The 17,277-nt window shown below is 44.9% G+C and overlaps 1 protein-coding gene across 1 annotated transcript in view; it reads left to right on the forward strand.

The window, feature by feature from the left end:
• Nucleotides 1-14,149: 14,149 nt before the first annotated feature.
• Nucleotides 14,150-17,277, forward strand: part of OPRL1 (opioid related nociceptin receptor 1) — a 36,345-nt gene continuing 33,217 nt past the window's right edge. Inside the window, exons 1-2 of the mRNA XM_073308999.1 lie at nucleotides 14,150-14,760; nucleotides 15,295-15,547. Coding sequence (XP_073165100.1) covers nucleotides 15,324-15,547 — 224 coding nt within the window. The 5' untranslated portion in view covers nucleotides 14,150-14,760; nucleotides 15,295-15,323. The remainder of the gene's footprint in view (nucleotides 14,761-15,294; nucleotides 15,548-17,277) is intronic.

Below are 17,277 nucleotides of genomic sequence, written 5' to 3' on the forward strand. Positions count from 1 at the left end.
CCGGACATAGGTAGAAACATCCTTGCCCATTCCCTCCCAGTGGAATGACCTCCCCAAATGGTCTTTGGTCCTGTTCACCCCAGCATGGCCACTAGGATGACAGTGGGCTAAGCTCAAGAGCTTGACCCGGTACTTAGTTGGAACTACCAACTGTCTCTGAGGATGCCAGTCTTCCTGGTGTCCACCAGAAAGAGTTTCCTTGTATAAAAGTCCTCTTTCTACAACAAACCTGGATTGATTAGAAGAGCTGAAAGGTGGTGGGTTGCTCCGTGCCACCATCCAATCTCTCTGGAGGCTTTCATCTGCTTGCTGTTCAGTCTCAAACTGTTCCCTTGATGCTGGAGACATCAGTTCCTCATCGGATTGTGGACCTATGCTTGGTCCCTCTGGAAGTGATGTAGGGGATGGCGCTGTTTCCGTTGACTGTGAACCGCTCACCGCTGGTGCACTATGTTGGGGTTCAGGCTCTGGCTGAGCCTCTTGTGTAAGGTTATCGGCTGCTACCGGTTCAGGTTCGGTGGGGCCCTCTAGTGTTGGGGTTGCAAGTACTGGATTCAGTGCTGGCAATGGTTCTGGTGCTAGTTGTTCCACCGGTTCTGGTTCTGAGACTGGCTCTGTCTGGGTCTCTGGGACTGGATCCACTACTGCTGTTGCAGACTTTGGCCTGGGATCCAGGTCCTTCACCTCTGACCGGGGCCTGGTAGAAGTTTCTGGAATAGAGCTAGGCATGATGGCTTGTTTAGCCTGGCTGTGGGTGACCATTCCCACCCTCTTGGCTAGCTTCACTTGATTGGCCAAGTCTTCCCGCAACAGCATGGGGATGGGATAATCATCATAGACTGCAAAAGTCCATGTTCCTGATCAGCCCTTGTACTGGACAGGCAACTTGGCTGTAGGCAAATTGAAAGAGTTTGACTTGAAGGGTTGAATTGTCACTTGGATCTCTGGGTTGATTAAATAGGGAAGCATGGATAGCCGACACTTGTGCTCCGATGTCCCTCCATTGCTGTCCTGTGGGCAGCCTCTTGGTTTTTCTCTGCCTCTTTCGCTGCCTCCATTTCTTTGTCCTTTGCCTCCATAGCTCTCCTGTGGGCAGCTTCAAGGGCTTTTTCTGCCTCTTTTGTTGCCTCCAGTCTGGTTAACTCCAATTTGTGTTGTGTCTTGGTTTCTGTCATGTTTGTCTCTCTGTTTTTAACTAACTTTACACCCTAGAGTTAGAAATAAAACAAACAAAAAACTTGGCTTGTAAAATTTTGCTGTGCTGTAACCAGATACCTATGTTCTCTGATAGTGATTGTCAGCCTACAGAAAAATCCTTAACCCCCCCCCCCAAAAAAAACAAACCCTAACACCTTTGTCTCCAGGCAAATAGACAGAAAACCCCTCTAGTTGCTCTTAGGTAAAAAAGAACTTCAGGTCTGTGAAGACTGGTGAATTTCCCTGCAGGAGGTTAACTACCCTGCCTTTGGGTAGAGAAAACTCCAGCTCACAAAAGACAATTCCCTTTTGTCTCTGCTCTGGCCCTCAAGCAGAGATAAAAAACAACACCTCTAACTGCTTTCAGCTTAAAACCTGCTTTCCAGCAGCCCAAAGGAAAAAAAAATTCTTTTTCAAATCTGTGCTTCTGGTTCAAAAAAATTGATCTCAAAATGATTTCACATTAATCCCACCACTCTGCTACCATGTCAAGGTTCCTTCTCCACTCTGAACTCTAGGGTACAGATGTGAGGACCTGCATGAAAACCCCCTGAGCTTATTTTTACCAGCTTAGGTTAAAACTTCCCCAAGGTACAAACTATTTTACCTTTTGCCCTTGGACTTTATTGCTGCCACCACCAAGCATCTAACAAATATATAACAGGGAAAGAGCCCACTTGGAAATATCTTTCCCCCCCAAAATCCTCCCCAAACCCTACAGCCCCTTTCCTGGGGAAGGCTTGATAAAAATCCTCACCAATTTGCATAGGTGAACACAGACCCAAACCCTTGGATCTTAAGAACAATGAAAAAGCAATCAGGTTCTTAAAAGAAGGATTTTAACTGAAGAAAAAAAGGCAAAAGAATCACCTCTGTAAAATCAGGATGGTAAATACCTTACAGGGTAATCAGATTGAAAACACAACACAAAACAGAGAATCCCTCTAGGCAAAACCTTAAGTTACAAAAAGACACAAAAACAGGAATATACATTCCATTCAGCACAGCTATTTTATCAGCCATTTAAACAAAACAGAATCTAATGCATATCTAGCTAGATTACTTACTAAGTTCTAAGACCTCATTCCTTTTCTGTTCCCGGCAAAAGCATCACACAGACAGAGAGACCCTTTGTTTCTCCCCCCTCCAGTTTTGAAAGTATCTTGTCTCCTCATTGGTCATTTTGGTCAGGTGTCAGCGAGGTTATCCTAGCTTCTGAACCCTTTACAGGTGAAAGAGTTTTTCCTCTGGCCAGGAGGGATTTTAAAGGTGTTTACACTTCCCTTTATATTTATGACAGGGGTCATGGTGGATGATTAGCTGAACATGAACTCCCCGTGCAATACTGTGGCCAAAAGCACTAAAGCAATCCCTGAATGCATAAACAGGGGAATATCAAGCAGAAATAGAGAGATTATTTTACCTTTGTATTCATCACTGGTGCAACTGCTGCTGGAATCCAGTGTGCAGCTCTGGTGTCCACGATTCAAGAAGGATATTAATAGATTAGAGATGGTTCAGAGAAGAGCCAGGTGAATGATTCAACCTGCCTTACAGTGATAGACTCGAGGAGCTCACTTTATTTAGCTTAAGTCACCCCTTAACTTTCTCTTTGTTAAGTCTGCAAGTATCTACAGGGGGACAAATATTTGATAAAGGACTCAACAGTCTAGCAGACAAAGGTATAACAAGATCCAAGGGCTGGAAGCTGAAGCTAGACAAATTCAGACTGGAAATAAGGGTGTAAATTTTTAAGTGAGAGTAATTAGCCCCTGGAACAATTTACTAAGGGGTGTGGTGGATTCTCCATCACAGGCAATTTTTTAATCAAGACTGGATTTGATTGTAAAGATCTGCTTTAGTTCAAACAGGAAGTAATTCAGGGACATCCTATGGTCTGTGTCGTACAAGAGGTCAGACCAGCTGGTCACAATGGTCCCTTCTAGCCTTGGAATGTAGGAATCTATGATCACGAAACTTTAGCCACCAAATTATACAGCTAGAGAGTTGATGGACACCCGCTATGTCTAGAGGAAGTGAACCTCGCTAGAGTAAAGTAGAAAGTCCTAAATGGTTTCTTTCATGGGTATGAGCAGTTTTTTCGTTATGGCAAACCTCTGCCACTGGAGAAGTTGTTTACTAAATAAAATGGGGAAAACTTGCAGGGCTGTAATGAAGACAAAATCAATTAAGAACTATGAGATGTTCCATTATTAGGGTGATGGAGTCTGGATAGGTACCTGTGAAGACTGGGATGCAAAAACTCTTGCGTCAGTTCCCTTCTTTGCCACTGACTTCCTGTGTAAACATGGGTAAGTCCCTTAATGACTCTTGGCCTCAGTTCCCCATCTACAGAATGGAGCTAGAACTTCTGGTCTTTCACCCTTTTTCTTGACTGTTTAGACGGCAGGGTGAGGACTGCCTCTTACTAAGTGTTTTATACATTATATGCCTCTGATCTTGACTGGGGCCTCTGTACATTACAGTAATACAAATAAGAAAAGGTAGCAAACCTCATGGATACCAGATTGTGCAAAAGATCCGTTCCCAGCATGGTGGAGATTATTTAGGGCCCAGTTCTGAACACACAGGGCTATGCTTGTGCTAAACCCCAAGGGGGGTTGAATATGGGTTGTCTCATCTGCAGATGCCCTCTCAAACCAGTGTAAGCGTAGTAAGAAATGAGATAATGAAAGAGAGTGTGCTGCTCACCAGCAGCTGCTGATGCGTCTTTCATTTATTTAAGATCCAAACATAACAAAGAGAAGAGGCATCACCAGACATGAGGGGACAAAAGAAACCAGGGGACATGGTGGATGGGAAAAGAAGTCAGCCAGAGAGTGAAGTGGGGAAGAGAGGTGGCAAACAGTCAGGACAAAAGACAGGGGAGGAGATCACTAAAAAGGGTCAGGAAAAAAGAGAGCAAATAAAGAAACGTCAGAAACAAGCAAATGGGAAAAGGCAGGAGAGAAAAGGGGAAATGATCTAAGGAGAAGGAAGAAATAAAATGGGGACAAATGAAGAGAGAAGTTGGAAAAAAAGATGCGTACGGAGCGTGTGCTGAGGAGATGGGGTAAAAAGCACGCGTGGAGGTGCAGGACTGTGGGGCAGAGGGTGAGTGAGGAGTAGATGGGGGATGAGGGTTATTTTATAATGAAGGAAAGTGTTGTTTGAATGCTGAGGTTACACATTTATTATACATTGGAAAACAAAATCTGAGCTGGGATAAAAGAATGAATCATGGTAAATGACAAATATGACTGAAAAAATTAAATATCTGCACCTGGTGTTATTCGAGAGCCTGTCTGTCACTCTTGATATCAGTAGAGCTGCAGGACATTTTAAAAGGGTTTTTTGTGTGTGCAAAGACATGACCAACTCTCTTTGAGATATTATTAAGCTGAAAGGTATCAATGGCTGCCATTAGGAGAGTCTTTGATCCTAGTTAAATGGACGGAGCAATTAAGCCCTATTATGTAATAGCTACAGAGAATGGAGGTTACTGCCCAAGGCACATGGTAGGTTTGAGCTAAGCCATGTGAGCGGAGGTGTTTCCCTGATTGCAAACACAGGCGATAGGACATTGGTTTTGCAGCCCATATGTGTCAGAGACCGAAAGCCTGGAGAAAGACAGCAGAGAGCCTGGAGAAGCAGTAGTGAACTTGATCTCAAGAGGAAGTAGAAAGACAATGTTTCTTGGGGCACAGAACTCACTGGAGTGGCAGGCTGGGGTGGTTTCTGAGCAAGCAGATTGCCTGCTATTGTTATTTTCTGCTGTGTGGAGGGCAACAGGAGTCTGACAACATAGTTAATAAGATCACAACAAAGAATAAACCTGACTCATATTATTGATTTCAGATCCTATCAGAAACAACCCTGCAAGGCCCAAGTTTTGGCTAACTGGTGCAGCCAAAGGGTTGTCAGCGATGAGGGAGGTGTGTAATGAATCCATCTGGTAACATGACTGTCTACACGCCTTTCCCAGATTGCATGGCCTCCTGTCATGTATTCTTAAACCTTTTAACTGACTCCAGAGTCTCTTGAAAGCGTTGTCATTTGAAGTTCTGGAAGCACTCATGTTAGCTCCATGGGGGGATGGCAGGGGAGGGTAAAGCGTCCCACACAAGCCACTTTTTATCGGTCCCTTCATGTACCCTTTCTTGTCCTACTGTCCTGAGCTTTGTGTGTAATGCTAGAAAGGAGTTGTGAGCCTTGTGGGAAGCTTATGTAGAGCTATGGGGATGAAACGTTGCTATTGTTTTACCCTCCGTTTGTCAAGCATCCCAGGTGTGACTGAATACGCAGCACTGTCCTCACCATGGCTGCAATGCAGTACCCGTGTACAAAATACACCCGCAACCTACCTCTCCGATCTGTATGAGCTTGCACGCTCCAGACACCACAGCTCTATACACCCATTTCCTGGTTCTCCTATCCATGTTCTCATCATGGGGCAACACTCATATCATAGACTGTACTTCCAAGGATTCAGGTGTGTTCACTTTACCCATCCCCTAATAGAAGAACAAGGAAACAGTGAAGCTGAAAAGCAGACGGTCATCCACACATTAGCAATTAGCAGGGGATATGATCCCATGAATAGTGGCAGATAGAATTCAAGCTCTTTATTCATGAGTGGCAGGGTTTTTTTTTTCTTTTTTTTTTTAACTTATTTGACCAGCTCTAATCTTACCCAGAATGAAATCCAGCCCTGCCTAGGGGCAGTACTTCTATTCCTCTGTGTGTGTGTGTGTGGGGGGGGGGTTGGTTAATTTTGGACTGGAACCTTGTGGGGTTCTAAGCCCCTCACTGCCTTCCCTTGGGTTGCTTTGAGTAGTATCTGACTTCCAGACGCTTGCCTGGTCTCAGCCTCCTTAGTTCCTCCTTTGAAATTGCTCTGGTGGCTCCTGAGGGATTCTCAGAGCTTGGTTTGTTCTGTGAGGTGCTGTACTTTGGTGCCATACGACCTTGCTCGTACATCGGATTACCTCACACTACCTTCTGCCAGGTTATGGTGTAAGTATTATGCTGTAAATATTATCATCACAGCTCTCAGGGCTCTCTCCTGGGTCCCTGTGATGAACTGGGAATATGTCTGTACAATTTATGAATTCTAAGTGAGATTCTGGACCCTATTTGTCTGTGTAAGGCTGCAAACTCCATTCTGAATGTGCAGTCTTTTGCCTTTTCTATGTTCTACTCTGCCTGCATTGTGGGTTGGAAATTCCAAAGACTGGTGGCAGAAGAATAACAATAGAGGGTAGCTGACTGTTAAGTGCCCAGTCTTTGAAAATCCATTCACTCTGGACAAAAGACTGGTTCCTGCCCAGAAGAACTGGTTTACCGGGGGAAGTCACCTTAGCAGCAAAGTCGCCTGACGTGGGTCTGTGCTCATGTGGGAAAGCTGGCAAGGGTGTCACCTGCCACAGGGGGTTGAAGGTTTTAAAAGGGCAGAGGCTGGTCAGCTTGAAGGCCATTTTCTCCAGTCATGAGGGAGAGACCACTCACCATGCCTGCCTTCCTTCCTTCCTGGACCTGGGTGGTTCCCCAAAGGCTCACGAGGGATGGGTGAGATGGAAACAGAGGGACATTTGGGTTTCAGATATTTGTTCTTTTATATGATCTGTACTCTCCTGTACTTCACATGATTTAGGATAAAAGATCATAAAGGTGTTTGACTGGGCAAAGTGTGTATACATTGACTGCTTTACAATTTCCTTGTGCCTCTGAGAAGGTTAGATTGTGAACCAGAAGCTTCACACCTTTGGGGTGGAGTTCTGGGAAAGCAGTGTGTTTAAGTACTGGGGAATCTGAAGGGTCAGCACTGTGTCCAAAGAGGCTAGGTGGCTGGTGAGTGGGCCCCAACACTCAGAGGGGGTGCCAGATGGAAGGTCTGGCCCTGAGAGTATGCCTAGGGACCCAAAGATTGGGGCCATGTCTGGACTCTGTTCAGGCTCCAGAAACGTAACATACTCCAAGGGGTCCATAGCACAGAGACTTGGATTTCCCTCGCAGCAGTCCTAGTGGGTGGCCAGGCAGGAGTACCCGCTAGGATCTGTGACAGCTCCCTTCTCTTCTCCTGCTACACCTTCTCTCATCTGCTGACACAATTTCTACTACCATCTCCATGCTTGACAACTCACAGATCTGCTTCTGTATTCCAGATCTGTCCCTTTCTGTCCAAACTAAAATCCCAGCCTGTCCCTCTGACAGTTCCTCATGGAGATCTAGCCATCAGCTGAAGCTCAAATATGGCTGAAACAGAGCTCCTAGCCTTCTCCTTTATGTCCTTTCTCAAGCATGGTGGACAACATCACCATCATGTCTGGCACTCAGGCCTGTAACCTGGACATCATCTTCGACTCTCTCTAGGTTCTCACATCCAGGCTATATCTAAATCTTGCTGATTCTTTCTGAGTAACAGCTTTGAGATGTGGCCTTTCTTATCCATCCACATAGCTAAAACACTCATCCAGGCCTTCATCCTATCATGTTTTGATTACCGTCTTTCTCCCTGGTCTTGTCAAATGCAATCTTGTCCCACTCATATCCATGCAGAATACTATTGCAAAGATCATTTTTCTAGCTCATCACTTTGATTATCTCTTTGCATCTCTCCACTGGTTCCTACCTCTTTATTGCTTCAGACCACAAACTGCTCTCACTTTGAAGGCCCTTCACAACCTAGCCCCTTTCTGCCTATCATCCTTTATTTGTGATTGAGATTTTGATTCCCGCCTCTGATCAGCACCATGGTGCCATTCTCCATCACCCAATTTTCAAACAAGCACCTTTGTTCTTCCTCTCATACTGCCCTTCACATTTTGGGAGGTGCTTCCCATAAACATCCACTAACCTAGCACATCAGCTTGGAAAAGAAATGCCTAAGGTGGGGTAGGATTGAGGTCTGTAAAATCATGACTGGTGTGGAGAAAGTAAATAAAGAGGCGTTATTTACTCCTTCCCATAACACAAGAACTAGGGGTCACCAAATGAAATTAATAGGCAGCAGGTTTAAAACAAACAAAAGGACGTATTTCTTCACACAACGCACTGTCAACCTATGGAACTCTTTGCCAGAGGGTGTTGTGAAGGCCAAGACTATAACAGGGTTCAAAAAAGAACTAGATAAGTTCCTGGATGACAGGTCCATGAATGGTTATTAGCCAGGATAGGCAGGGATGATGTTCCTAGCCTCTGTTTGCCAGAAGCTGGGAATGGGTGACAGGGGATGGATCACTTGATGATGACCTGTTCTGTTCCTTCCCTCTGGGGCACCTGGCATTGGCCACTGTCAGAAGACAGGATACTGGGCTAGATGGACCTTTGGTCTGACCCAATATGGCAGTTCTTATGTTCTTATTATCTGCCTTTAAACTCCCCTTTCCCACTATGCCTTCAAAACTTGGCTGCTGGTCATGTTTGCCTGTTATTATTTATTATTTGTATTGCCGTATTGTCTCACTGTTCCCCTGCCTTCCCCATCAGTCTATTTGTAACCATATGTAGTGTTTTGTCTTATACTTCCATTGTAAGCTCCTTGGGACTAGCACTGTCTTTTGTTCTGTGTTTGTACAGCGCCTGGCATAATGGGGACCTGGTCTATGACTAGGCCTCCTAGATGCTTTGGTAATACAAATAATTGATAATCCATCACAAATAGAGATTATTAGTTATTATAGTTTACTATGAACCTAATTTCACTGAAATAGAAATGATTTTGGAATGATAAGAATATGCAGCAATTTTTTACATCTGGGATAAGGACCTCAATCTTGGGCTCATTAAGATTAATGGGGCTTTTGGTGTTGATTTCAGTGGAAGCAGGATTTCAACAGTAATTGGGGGCTTCTGCGGAATTTGTGTGTGGGCAGTGGCAAGACAAGTGATTTTCTGAGTGTCTATATTTTTATGAAGGTGAACATTTACCAGTTGCTGGATGCATAATGTGCAATGATTAATGACAAACAATTCAATATCTTCCACCATCAATAGCAGGCAGTGCAAGATGTTGCTAATTTGCAACCCGCACACACACTGCAGGTACCCATCATCCAAGAGAGACAGATGGATTTTCTGACCTTTCCTTTAAACCGATCAGATGTACTTTGCATTCTCAATAAACTTTCCTCTCTTGCTAGATTACTCACTTGTATCTTTGCGTGCAAAATGATTTCACACCTTGGAAGATTAATTCTCTGCTCCTGGTTGGCTTGATTAACAGTTCAGCAAACTGTGCTAAATGTGGCAAAACAGCCATGACACACAGACATCTTCACCTCCCAAAAGCAAGGTCAAAAAAGGCAAAGCTACAGATTGCTGCCATTGTGAATTGCAGGGGGTTGGAGCTGTTTTCTGGAAAAGTAACAAACATCTGCTGTATTTTGGAATACTGTTTATGATTTAAAAATTTATTTCTACAACTGCCAGATTCTTTAGTTATTGGCAGCAAATTTTGATTGATTAGCTACAAACGTACGACATTTTCTTCTCTGGGTAGTTTTCGTCTGGCTAAACATTGAACCCAGATGGCGGTATGGTGTTTTTTGATTATGCATTGAAACTCCTGCGATTTTGAGATAGGTCTGATACAGACGCACTGTAAAATTAAGGACCTGATGATACAAACCTATACTCATTCAGTGATACTATTTACCTGAGTAAAGACTACTCCTGGGGTTAAAGCTTTATACAGGCTACTGCGAGTGCATCAGACCTGTCCCCTGCTCTCTGCTCTGACTTCCTATAGAATTTCAAAGCGAGTTCAAGGTCTCAGTCCTTATCTTCAAAGTGCTCTGTAGCTGGGCCTAGGATATTTAAAAGACAATCTAAAGCTCTGAAGACCGTGGTTGACAGCTGTGCATCCCTGGCACAATGGAACTCTCAAAGATAAGAGTAAAACCTGTCTGTTCAGGACACAAAACCTTCTCTGGGCATGGCCTGAGACTGTGGAATGAACTCCCCCAAGAACTAATGACCACACAAACCTCACCGCTTTCTGCTCCAAGTGCCAGGCATGTTTCTTTGCCCTGCCTCCTCTAACATAAACACAGAACAACGGGAACATTAATACACCCCTCCCGCAACAACCCTACCCAAAGAAGACACTCCACCACACATGCTTCTCCCTCTGGGGACAGGATGAGCGAACAAATTACATGTGACAGATATGTAGTGACCTTGCTTATGGCACGACTGGAAGGCGCTCAGATAGTACGGTGGTGAGTGCTCTGTAAGAACTTACATCATGATGATGGAGTCTCACACTGGTGTCAACGTATAAGAATTCAGCAAACAATAGAGGTGAACACATATGTGAGAGGTCAGAGCAATGTGAGAAACACCAGAATGGTTACATGTGGGACAGCTAACGCTGTTCATGACCAGTGCAGGTTGTTGTATCCTTGCTTGCGTTGTTCAGGTTTTTCCCATAAGCTGTTAATGCACCTTGCTTCACATGGTTAAGATGCAACATGGCCAATCTACCACCGCGTTGGTCTGTGTTGGCTGTTGATTCCCAACTGCCAGGGTCAATCTGATATGCTTTCAAATTTGACTTTAGTGTGCCTTTCTATTGTCTATACTGACCACCATGAGAATGGGTGCCTTGCTTTAGCTGACCTAAAATATGGCCTTGGGTGTTCTTAGGTCAGCCACATGTCCAGACCAACACAGCTGAGCTTTCATGAACGTACTTTGAATGCCAGATATCAGACAATGAGTATGGATTTCAATATTGGGAATTTTGTTCCCCCATTTGAACATCCAAACAGACCGAAGATAGTGTGTATGAAACTGATCAAACTTCCTAATGTGGCAGCAATATGCTGTCCATGTCTCACAACCATATAGAAGCATCGTAAGCATGTCTGCCAAAGGGTGCTAATGACAGACTTAAACTCCTTTGCAAAAACGTATATAGAAGAGAATATGTAATCCTACCCTAAATGTGATTTTTCTAGCATGCTTTATGATGCAAACTTCTGAGACTTTACAAAGCAAGTCAAAACACAGCCAAAAAAGTCAGTTCAAGCACGTTATTTTTATCAGAGTCCAAAATATTTGTTAAAGTGACTGCCAGACTCTCAGATAATATGGATTTGGCACTAAAATTATACAATAAACTGTTTCACATATTATCAGAGTATTTGCGTCATGCCGGGCCTGATCCAACGCTGATGTTGGATCAAATTGAAGTGGGTAGTGGTCGTCTTCCATTAACTTCCATGAGTGTTGCAATGGGCACTCAATGCATTCATGAGATGTATGTTTTTGTTAGGAATCCTGTACATGTGCGCTGGACTTTAACTCAAATATCAGCATTTATTCATGTACATATTTGTTTACAAGCATAACCCATAAAATGATTTCATCTTGCTGACAACTTGGTTCTGCCATCTGTTGTTAATTTGGGATAATTATAAATCGGGAGCGTCAAACACTGTAGGTTGACATTGGACATGTCTACATCTGTCTATTGCCATTTCAGTTAAAGGTAAGGTAAATATTCCATTAAGTTATTTTCATGAAACATTTGCTCTTGGATCTCCCCGCCCCCTGTGAAAAAATTAGGAGCCACTGGTCTAGGTCCCATACAATATATATACACTATGTGTCATAATTGACAATCCCTGCCCCCAAAGAGTTTACAATGTAAACAGGCAAGGCAAGGAGGGAAATTGAGTTGCAGAGAGGGGAAGTGACATACCCAAGGTCATACAGCAGGTCAGTGGCAGAGGTGGGAACAGAATCCAGTTTTCCTGACTCAATCCGGTGGCCTATTCACTGGACCTCATCATCTCTCTAATCTAGATCCACCATTAGTATCTTTCACAGAGGACAAAGTTTTTTGTTGCCTGTTGACATTCCCTACAGCAGTAACACTGATCCCATTGGTGTGTAACTAGAAATATGCCAAATGTTGGCACTGACCTTCAGGCCTGTTCAAACTGGGCCTTTGGTTTGAGGCTTGGTGTGATTGTGAACTTCAGCCCCCAGCTCAGTGAAAGTAGGCTGAGGATGTTCACGGAGCAGGAAAGGTGACAAATACCCCCTGTCTGAGAGCTGACCTCCTTGCCACGCTGCCTCCCAGGCTCCCCAGCTAGTCCTAGGAGACCTGGTGAGAGCTAAAGCCCGGATCCTGCGACCCATTTTGGGTGGATAGATCTCTGCATTTGTGGGGAGACCCACTGATTTCATTAGGGTTCCATGTGGGTGGAAGGGTCTATTCACATGGAACAACTTGCAGAATTGGGGCCAAAGGTAGAAGGAAAGGTGTCCTTTTGGATTATTATGGGAGACAGGGTGGGTATGCAGGATGAAGGGGCCAGGCGAATGGGGACGGGGGGTTCCTTGATAGATTCAAGTTACTTTAACTCAAGCCTTCAAACGAATCTACAAAGAATCATTTGCTCCCAACTTCAGGCAACCAACTGCATGGTGGAGATCACACAACCCCCTTTACTCAGCCCCCTGAATAGCCTCCAGTCTCAGTTCAAAAATCAAAGCAACTGCGACAAACCAAACAGCTTTAACACACTGTATTTGGTGCATAAATTAACATAAAATGAATATCCGACGACTTAAAAGCATTAATCAGATTGGGAGCCAGCAGAAAAGAGCCGAGCAGAATTCATAAGTGTTCTTCTCTGAACCTCCTGCCTCCAGTCGCGCTTCCTGCTTCCTTGCACTGATAGATCACTGTCCTTCCTGCAGGTTTGGAAAATCAATCCATTAACAATTAAAGTAATGGCTATCCCATTACTTATCTCACACATTTTTTAATGCACTGACCAAGAAAATGTGATGAAAACATGCCCAGATGTGTCCCACTCTGTTTTGAGCCCACCCCTTTTGATGTCTGCTGCTGAGTCCAGAGACCAGTGAGTCTAGGAGTTGCTATTAAGCCCTAAATCATTATTATTTATATTCTAGTATCCTTTGAGGCCCCAGGAGATCAGAGCCCCATAGCACAGAGGACTGTAAAGGCATAGTGAGAGACAACACCTACGTCAAACATCATACACAAGACAAACAAAGGATGGGAGGGGAAGGCAACTGACCAAGGTCAGTAGCAAAATCCTGTTCCTTATGCGAGTGCCCATACCACCCCGCTGTCCCTGGTTTAGGATCAAAGTAAAACTAAGGGCCCATCCCACAAGATCCTAATCCTGCCCATAGATCTGAGTGGCAAACCCCTGCAGCTTGCCCAACTCCAGCTGTGGTATCTCCCACTGAAGTCAGGTTGTAAGATGGTGCTCTCAGTTGTTGTGCAGCGTTGAAATGCCAAATTTACAAGCATCTGCTGACCACTTGCTCTTAATGCTTTGGTTGTTTTCAAAAGGACAGTATTCTGCTGGGGCCAGATTTTTTAGAGGGTACTTTTGCGCATTTTGGGGGTTGCCTGAGGCAACCCCAGCTGGCCACTCATGTGCACATGTGCAACCAGGTGCTATTGTTAATCTGGTTCCAGACATTCTGGCCTGTGTTACAAAAACCTGAACTGGAATCAAAACAATTTTAAAAAAAATCCACAAACCAAACAACAGCAACAAAAAACCCCAGGACACTGTACTTCCCCCTTGTTATGCTGCTTCCGGTTCTCGGGCACTAGCAGAGGGCATAATATTTGAATCGCAAGGAAACACTGCAGGGAAATGTTAATTTGTTAAAAAGAAAAAATAACCCAGTTTCCATTTGAATTTTAAAAAAGAACCATGGGGACATTTCCATTGGTCTGATACTTTGTATAAGCCTTTTTCTTGGGCCCACTTTGGTCTCCCGCTCTCCCCTCAATGTCTGGTAGATTTTTCGGCCCATCTCAAACTCTGTTGTATTTCTTTAAGGTGGCCATCCCTAGAAGAGCACCTCGTGTGGCTTTGTCTGGCGCTGAGCTCCAGCTCTGGTCTGCGGTTCGCTGGCAGAGAGATGCATTGACACTATGCAAAGGGAGGGGTAAGGAGGGTGGATTGCAGTGCACTGGCAGCGTGACTGGCCAACAGGAGACTGCTTCCCCCAAGTTTGCTTCGCTCTGCAACTGGTAGAGAGGTGATGTAAGCAGAGCTAAGCCGGACCCACTAGAAGGCTTTCAGACTGGGGTGGACAGTTATACATGGGAATGAAGGGGGAGGAAAAAAGCCCCTCAGGTGTTTTACACATTGGGAGAAATCACAGCCCAACTGAGCTAGGCTGGAACTGCAAGCCAGTCCCTCTGCACCGGGAGACCTAGAACTGCAGACGGCCCTGGAGCAGCTTTGGTTAGCAGATCCGCTCTGCTCCGCTCACACTTCTCCTCACCTCCCCGAGTTTAGAAACGTGTGCATGGGTGTGAGATTTCCCCCTGTCGAAATATCTTCCTTCTCTGTGAGCACCACATTCAAACGCCTGCTAAAGCAGCAGCAGCATCTCACAATCAGGGAGACCGAAGGCTGGGAGAGCTCTCCTGCATTTGCTTTGTTTCTCTTTTGTCATCCGGATTTAATTGATGGACCAGAGCACTGCTGAAGCCAAAGGGGGGGAAGATCTAGTTTCCTAACCGAAGGGAAAGGAAGCGTGTGCATTGAGGTAAGGCGCAAGCATGCTTATTTAACTTTACCTAGTCCAAGATTCCAGCTGAATTATTTCTGTTACGCTAGGGCTGCATGCAAGGGCAGCTTGGGGCTCCCATAGCAATGAACGGAGACGACAGACAGCAGCTGACAATGGGCATTGCAAACAACGATGTGTTTTCTGTATGTCATTTCACCTGCCAGAATACAGAGGTGTTCATCTAGCCAGTTCTGCAGCAAAAAAACAGGCAGGGCAAGACAGATGCTGTGTGTGTGTGTGTATGCATGCAAAGGGACTGGTGCTACAGTAGATAGGGACATACAGTACCCCCAAATGAGTGCAATGTTTTTGTGTGTTGTTGATACATTTGTGTGTGTGACACAGAACCATACATAAGATGACGGTGCCTGTCTTGCAGAAGCAGGGCTCCGCTTGCTTGACCATATCTATTTCCCGAAGGGTTTGCCCCCGGTGTATGGTTATTTCTGCTCTAGACATTTATTGATTGTTATTAATCCCATTTTCATTATTGGTCTGTTGGTGCCCCAGGTCTTTGCCACAGGCTGGATAGGTTCAGGATGGATCCTCTCTTTCCTGCTCATATTTTGGAAGACCCTGATCTGAGGAAACTGCTGAACGACTCCTCAATCCTGAACCTGAGCTTCCCCAGTAACTGGTTTAACAACGGCACAGGGGACAGCTTCCTGCCACTGGGCATCAAGATCACCATCGTGGTCGTCTACTCCATCGTGTGCATAGTGGGGCTGGTGGGCAACTGCTCGGTCATGTATGTTATTGTCAGGTAGGCAATGCACACATCTCACCAACCCCCCTCCCCTCGCTATTCTTCCTGAGAGTGGGGAGGGAGCAGAGGGCAGTGGGGTAACTTTAGACTGCAAGTGGAAGTGAACTGATGCCCTGGGTGATAGAGACCATGTTTGAAACTCTTGCACTTCTCCAAGTTCTTTCCTTTGCATTTTAGCTAAGGAATCCCCCCACCCCCAATGGTTCATCAGGGATGATGAAGGTTTTCAGCCACAGTTCATATTAAACAACCCTCTGGTGCCTCCTAAAGGAAGCAGAGTTAACCCAGAGAACAGAACAGAGAGGTAAAATATATTTCAAAAGGTGGACTCTGCAAATTGTGTAAGGCGCTGCACTGGCTGTCAGCAGGCAGAGCAAGGATTTGGAAATAGTCAGCTGGCAGTCTGTGAAGGTCCCTGGGGGACCACAGGCGCCCCCGTTTCACACCGCAGCTCCTGTGCCATGTTAGGGTTTGGATTTAGACTGGAGAGGGAGTCTAATCCCTTCCTTTGGTTCTATGCAAAAGGGAAATGAATTGCTTGGGTGGCCTCATATCTCTGTAGGGTACAAATCCTAAAGTTCCGAGTGTCACTATTTTTAAAAACGCCATAGAAATAGAATGCAACACAATGTTCCAGAGATGAGGGCAGCATCTCTAACTGCAGATGAACGTCCGGCTCTAGATAAATTGGATGGATTTTCTACAGCAGAAAGACTTGTGTGTGTGTGTGTGGGGGGAGAGCAATGAGCAGATGTTGTCCCCACCAGGGTCCATCTCCCAGTGTTTAGTGACATGTTTCTGGTCTTTAATATTTAATATATCAATGGTTTTGATGATTCTGTATGTAGAGAAACTCAAAGGAGTAAAAACTCTCATTTTCTTCCATGATTTAAACCACCTCAACCCATGAATCCAGAGCAAATCATTTCCTGTAAATTAAAATAAAAATTTGCATCAAGATGGGGCATCCCCTCTGTTGATAAAACCAATGTGTCACTTTTGACTCAGGTCACTGCTTATTTAGGGCTGGACTGTGACCCCCTTTCTATTGAGAATGGAGTCACTCAGGTGAGTAACTGCTCACTAATGTGAGGGTGTTCACAGTCTGGCCTTGAATTTGGAGCTCTAAATGCTGGAGTTATTTTATACTGGTCTGAGCACATCAGGATGGAAAATGTTTATTGAAATAAAATAAAGGGTTACATGATTATATTTTCTTTATTCTGGGCCTGATGCTGCATCTCTCATTCATGCTCAGAAGCCCTTACTCTTGTGAGTAATCCCAATGGGACTACTGTGAGTAAGTGCTGCTCAGCAGGAGGAAGGGTCGCAGAACCTGGCCCAAAATATCACAGCCATTCAGATGAGTCCGGACCTTTGAGAACAGGGCAAAGGCTTGCTTTTTCTGAGCAGGCAGCCTTTCAGTGCTCTTACGGCAGGGAAGTTGGTGGATGGAAGGAGGAGATCATGACAGGAGGGGCTGACCCTGGAGCGTGTGGAGACATGGAGGCCATGGTGCAGCAGCTGCACCATGTTTACTTGGTCTGTTGCGAGGGGATCAGTGTTCAGCTAATCTTTGCCTTTCTGATCCATTTATGTTGTTGTTAGTATTATTATTCAGTACCATCTGTTTAGCACCAGAGTTAGGCATGATGCTTTTTGATAGCCAATCAGGCAAGGCCTTCTGCATCCTTCCCCATTCTCCTCGTGCAAGCCCCAGGATCAAG

The sequence above is a fragment of the Lepidochelys kempii genome, chromosome 13 (assembly GCF_965140265.1).
Source record: "Lepidochelys kempii isolate rLepKem1 chromosome 13, rLepKem1.hap2, whole genome shotgun sequence".
NCBI lineage: Eukaryota > Metazoa > Chordata > Testudines > Cheloniidae > Lepidochelys > Lepidochelys kempii.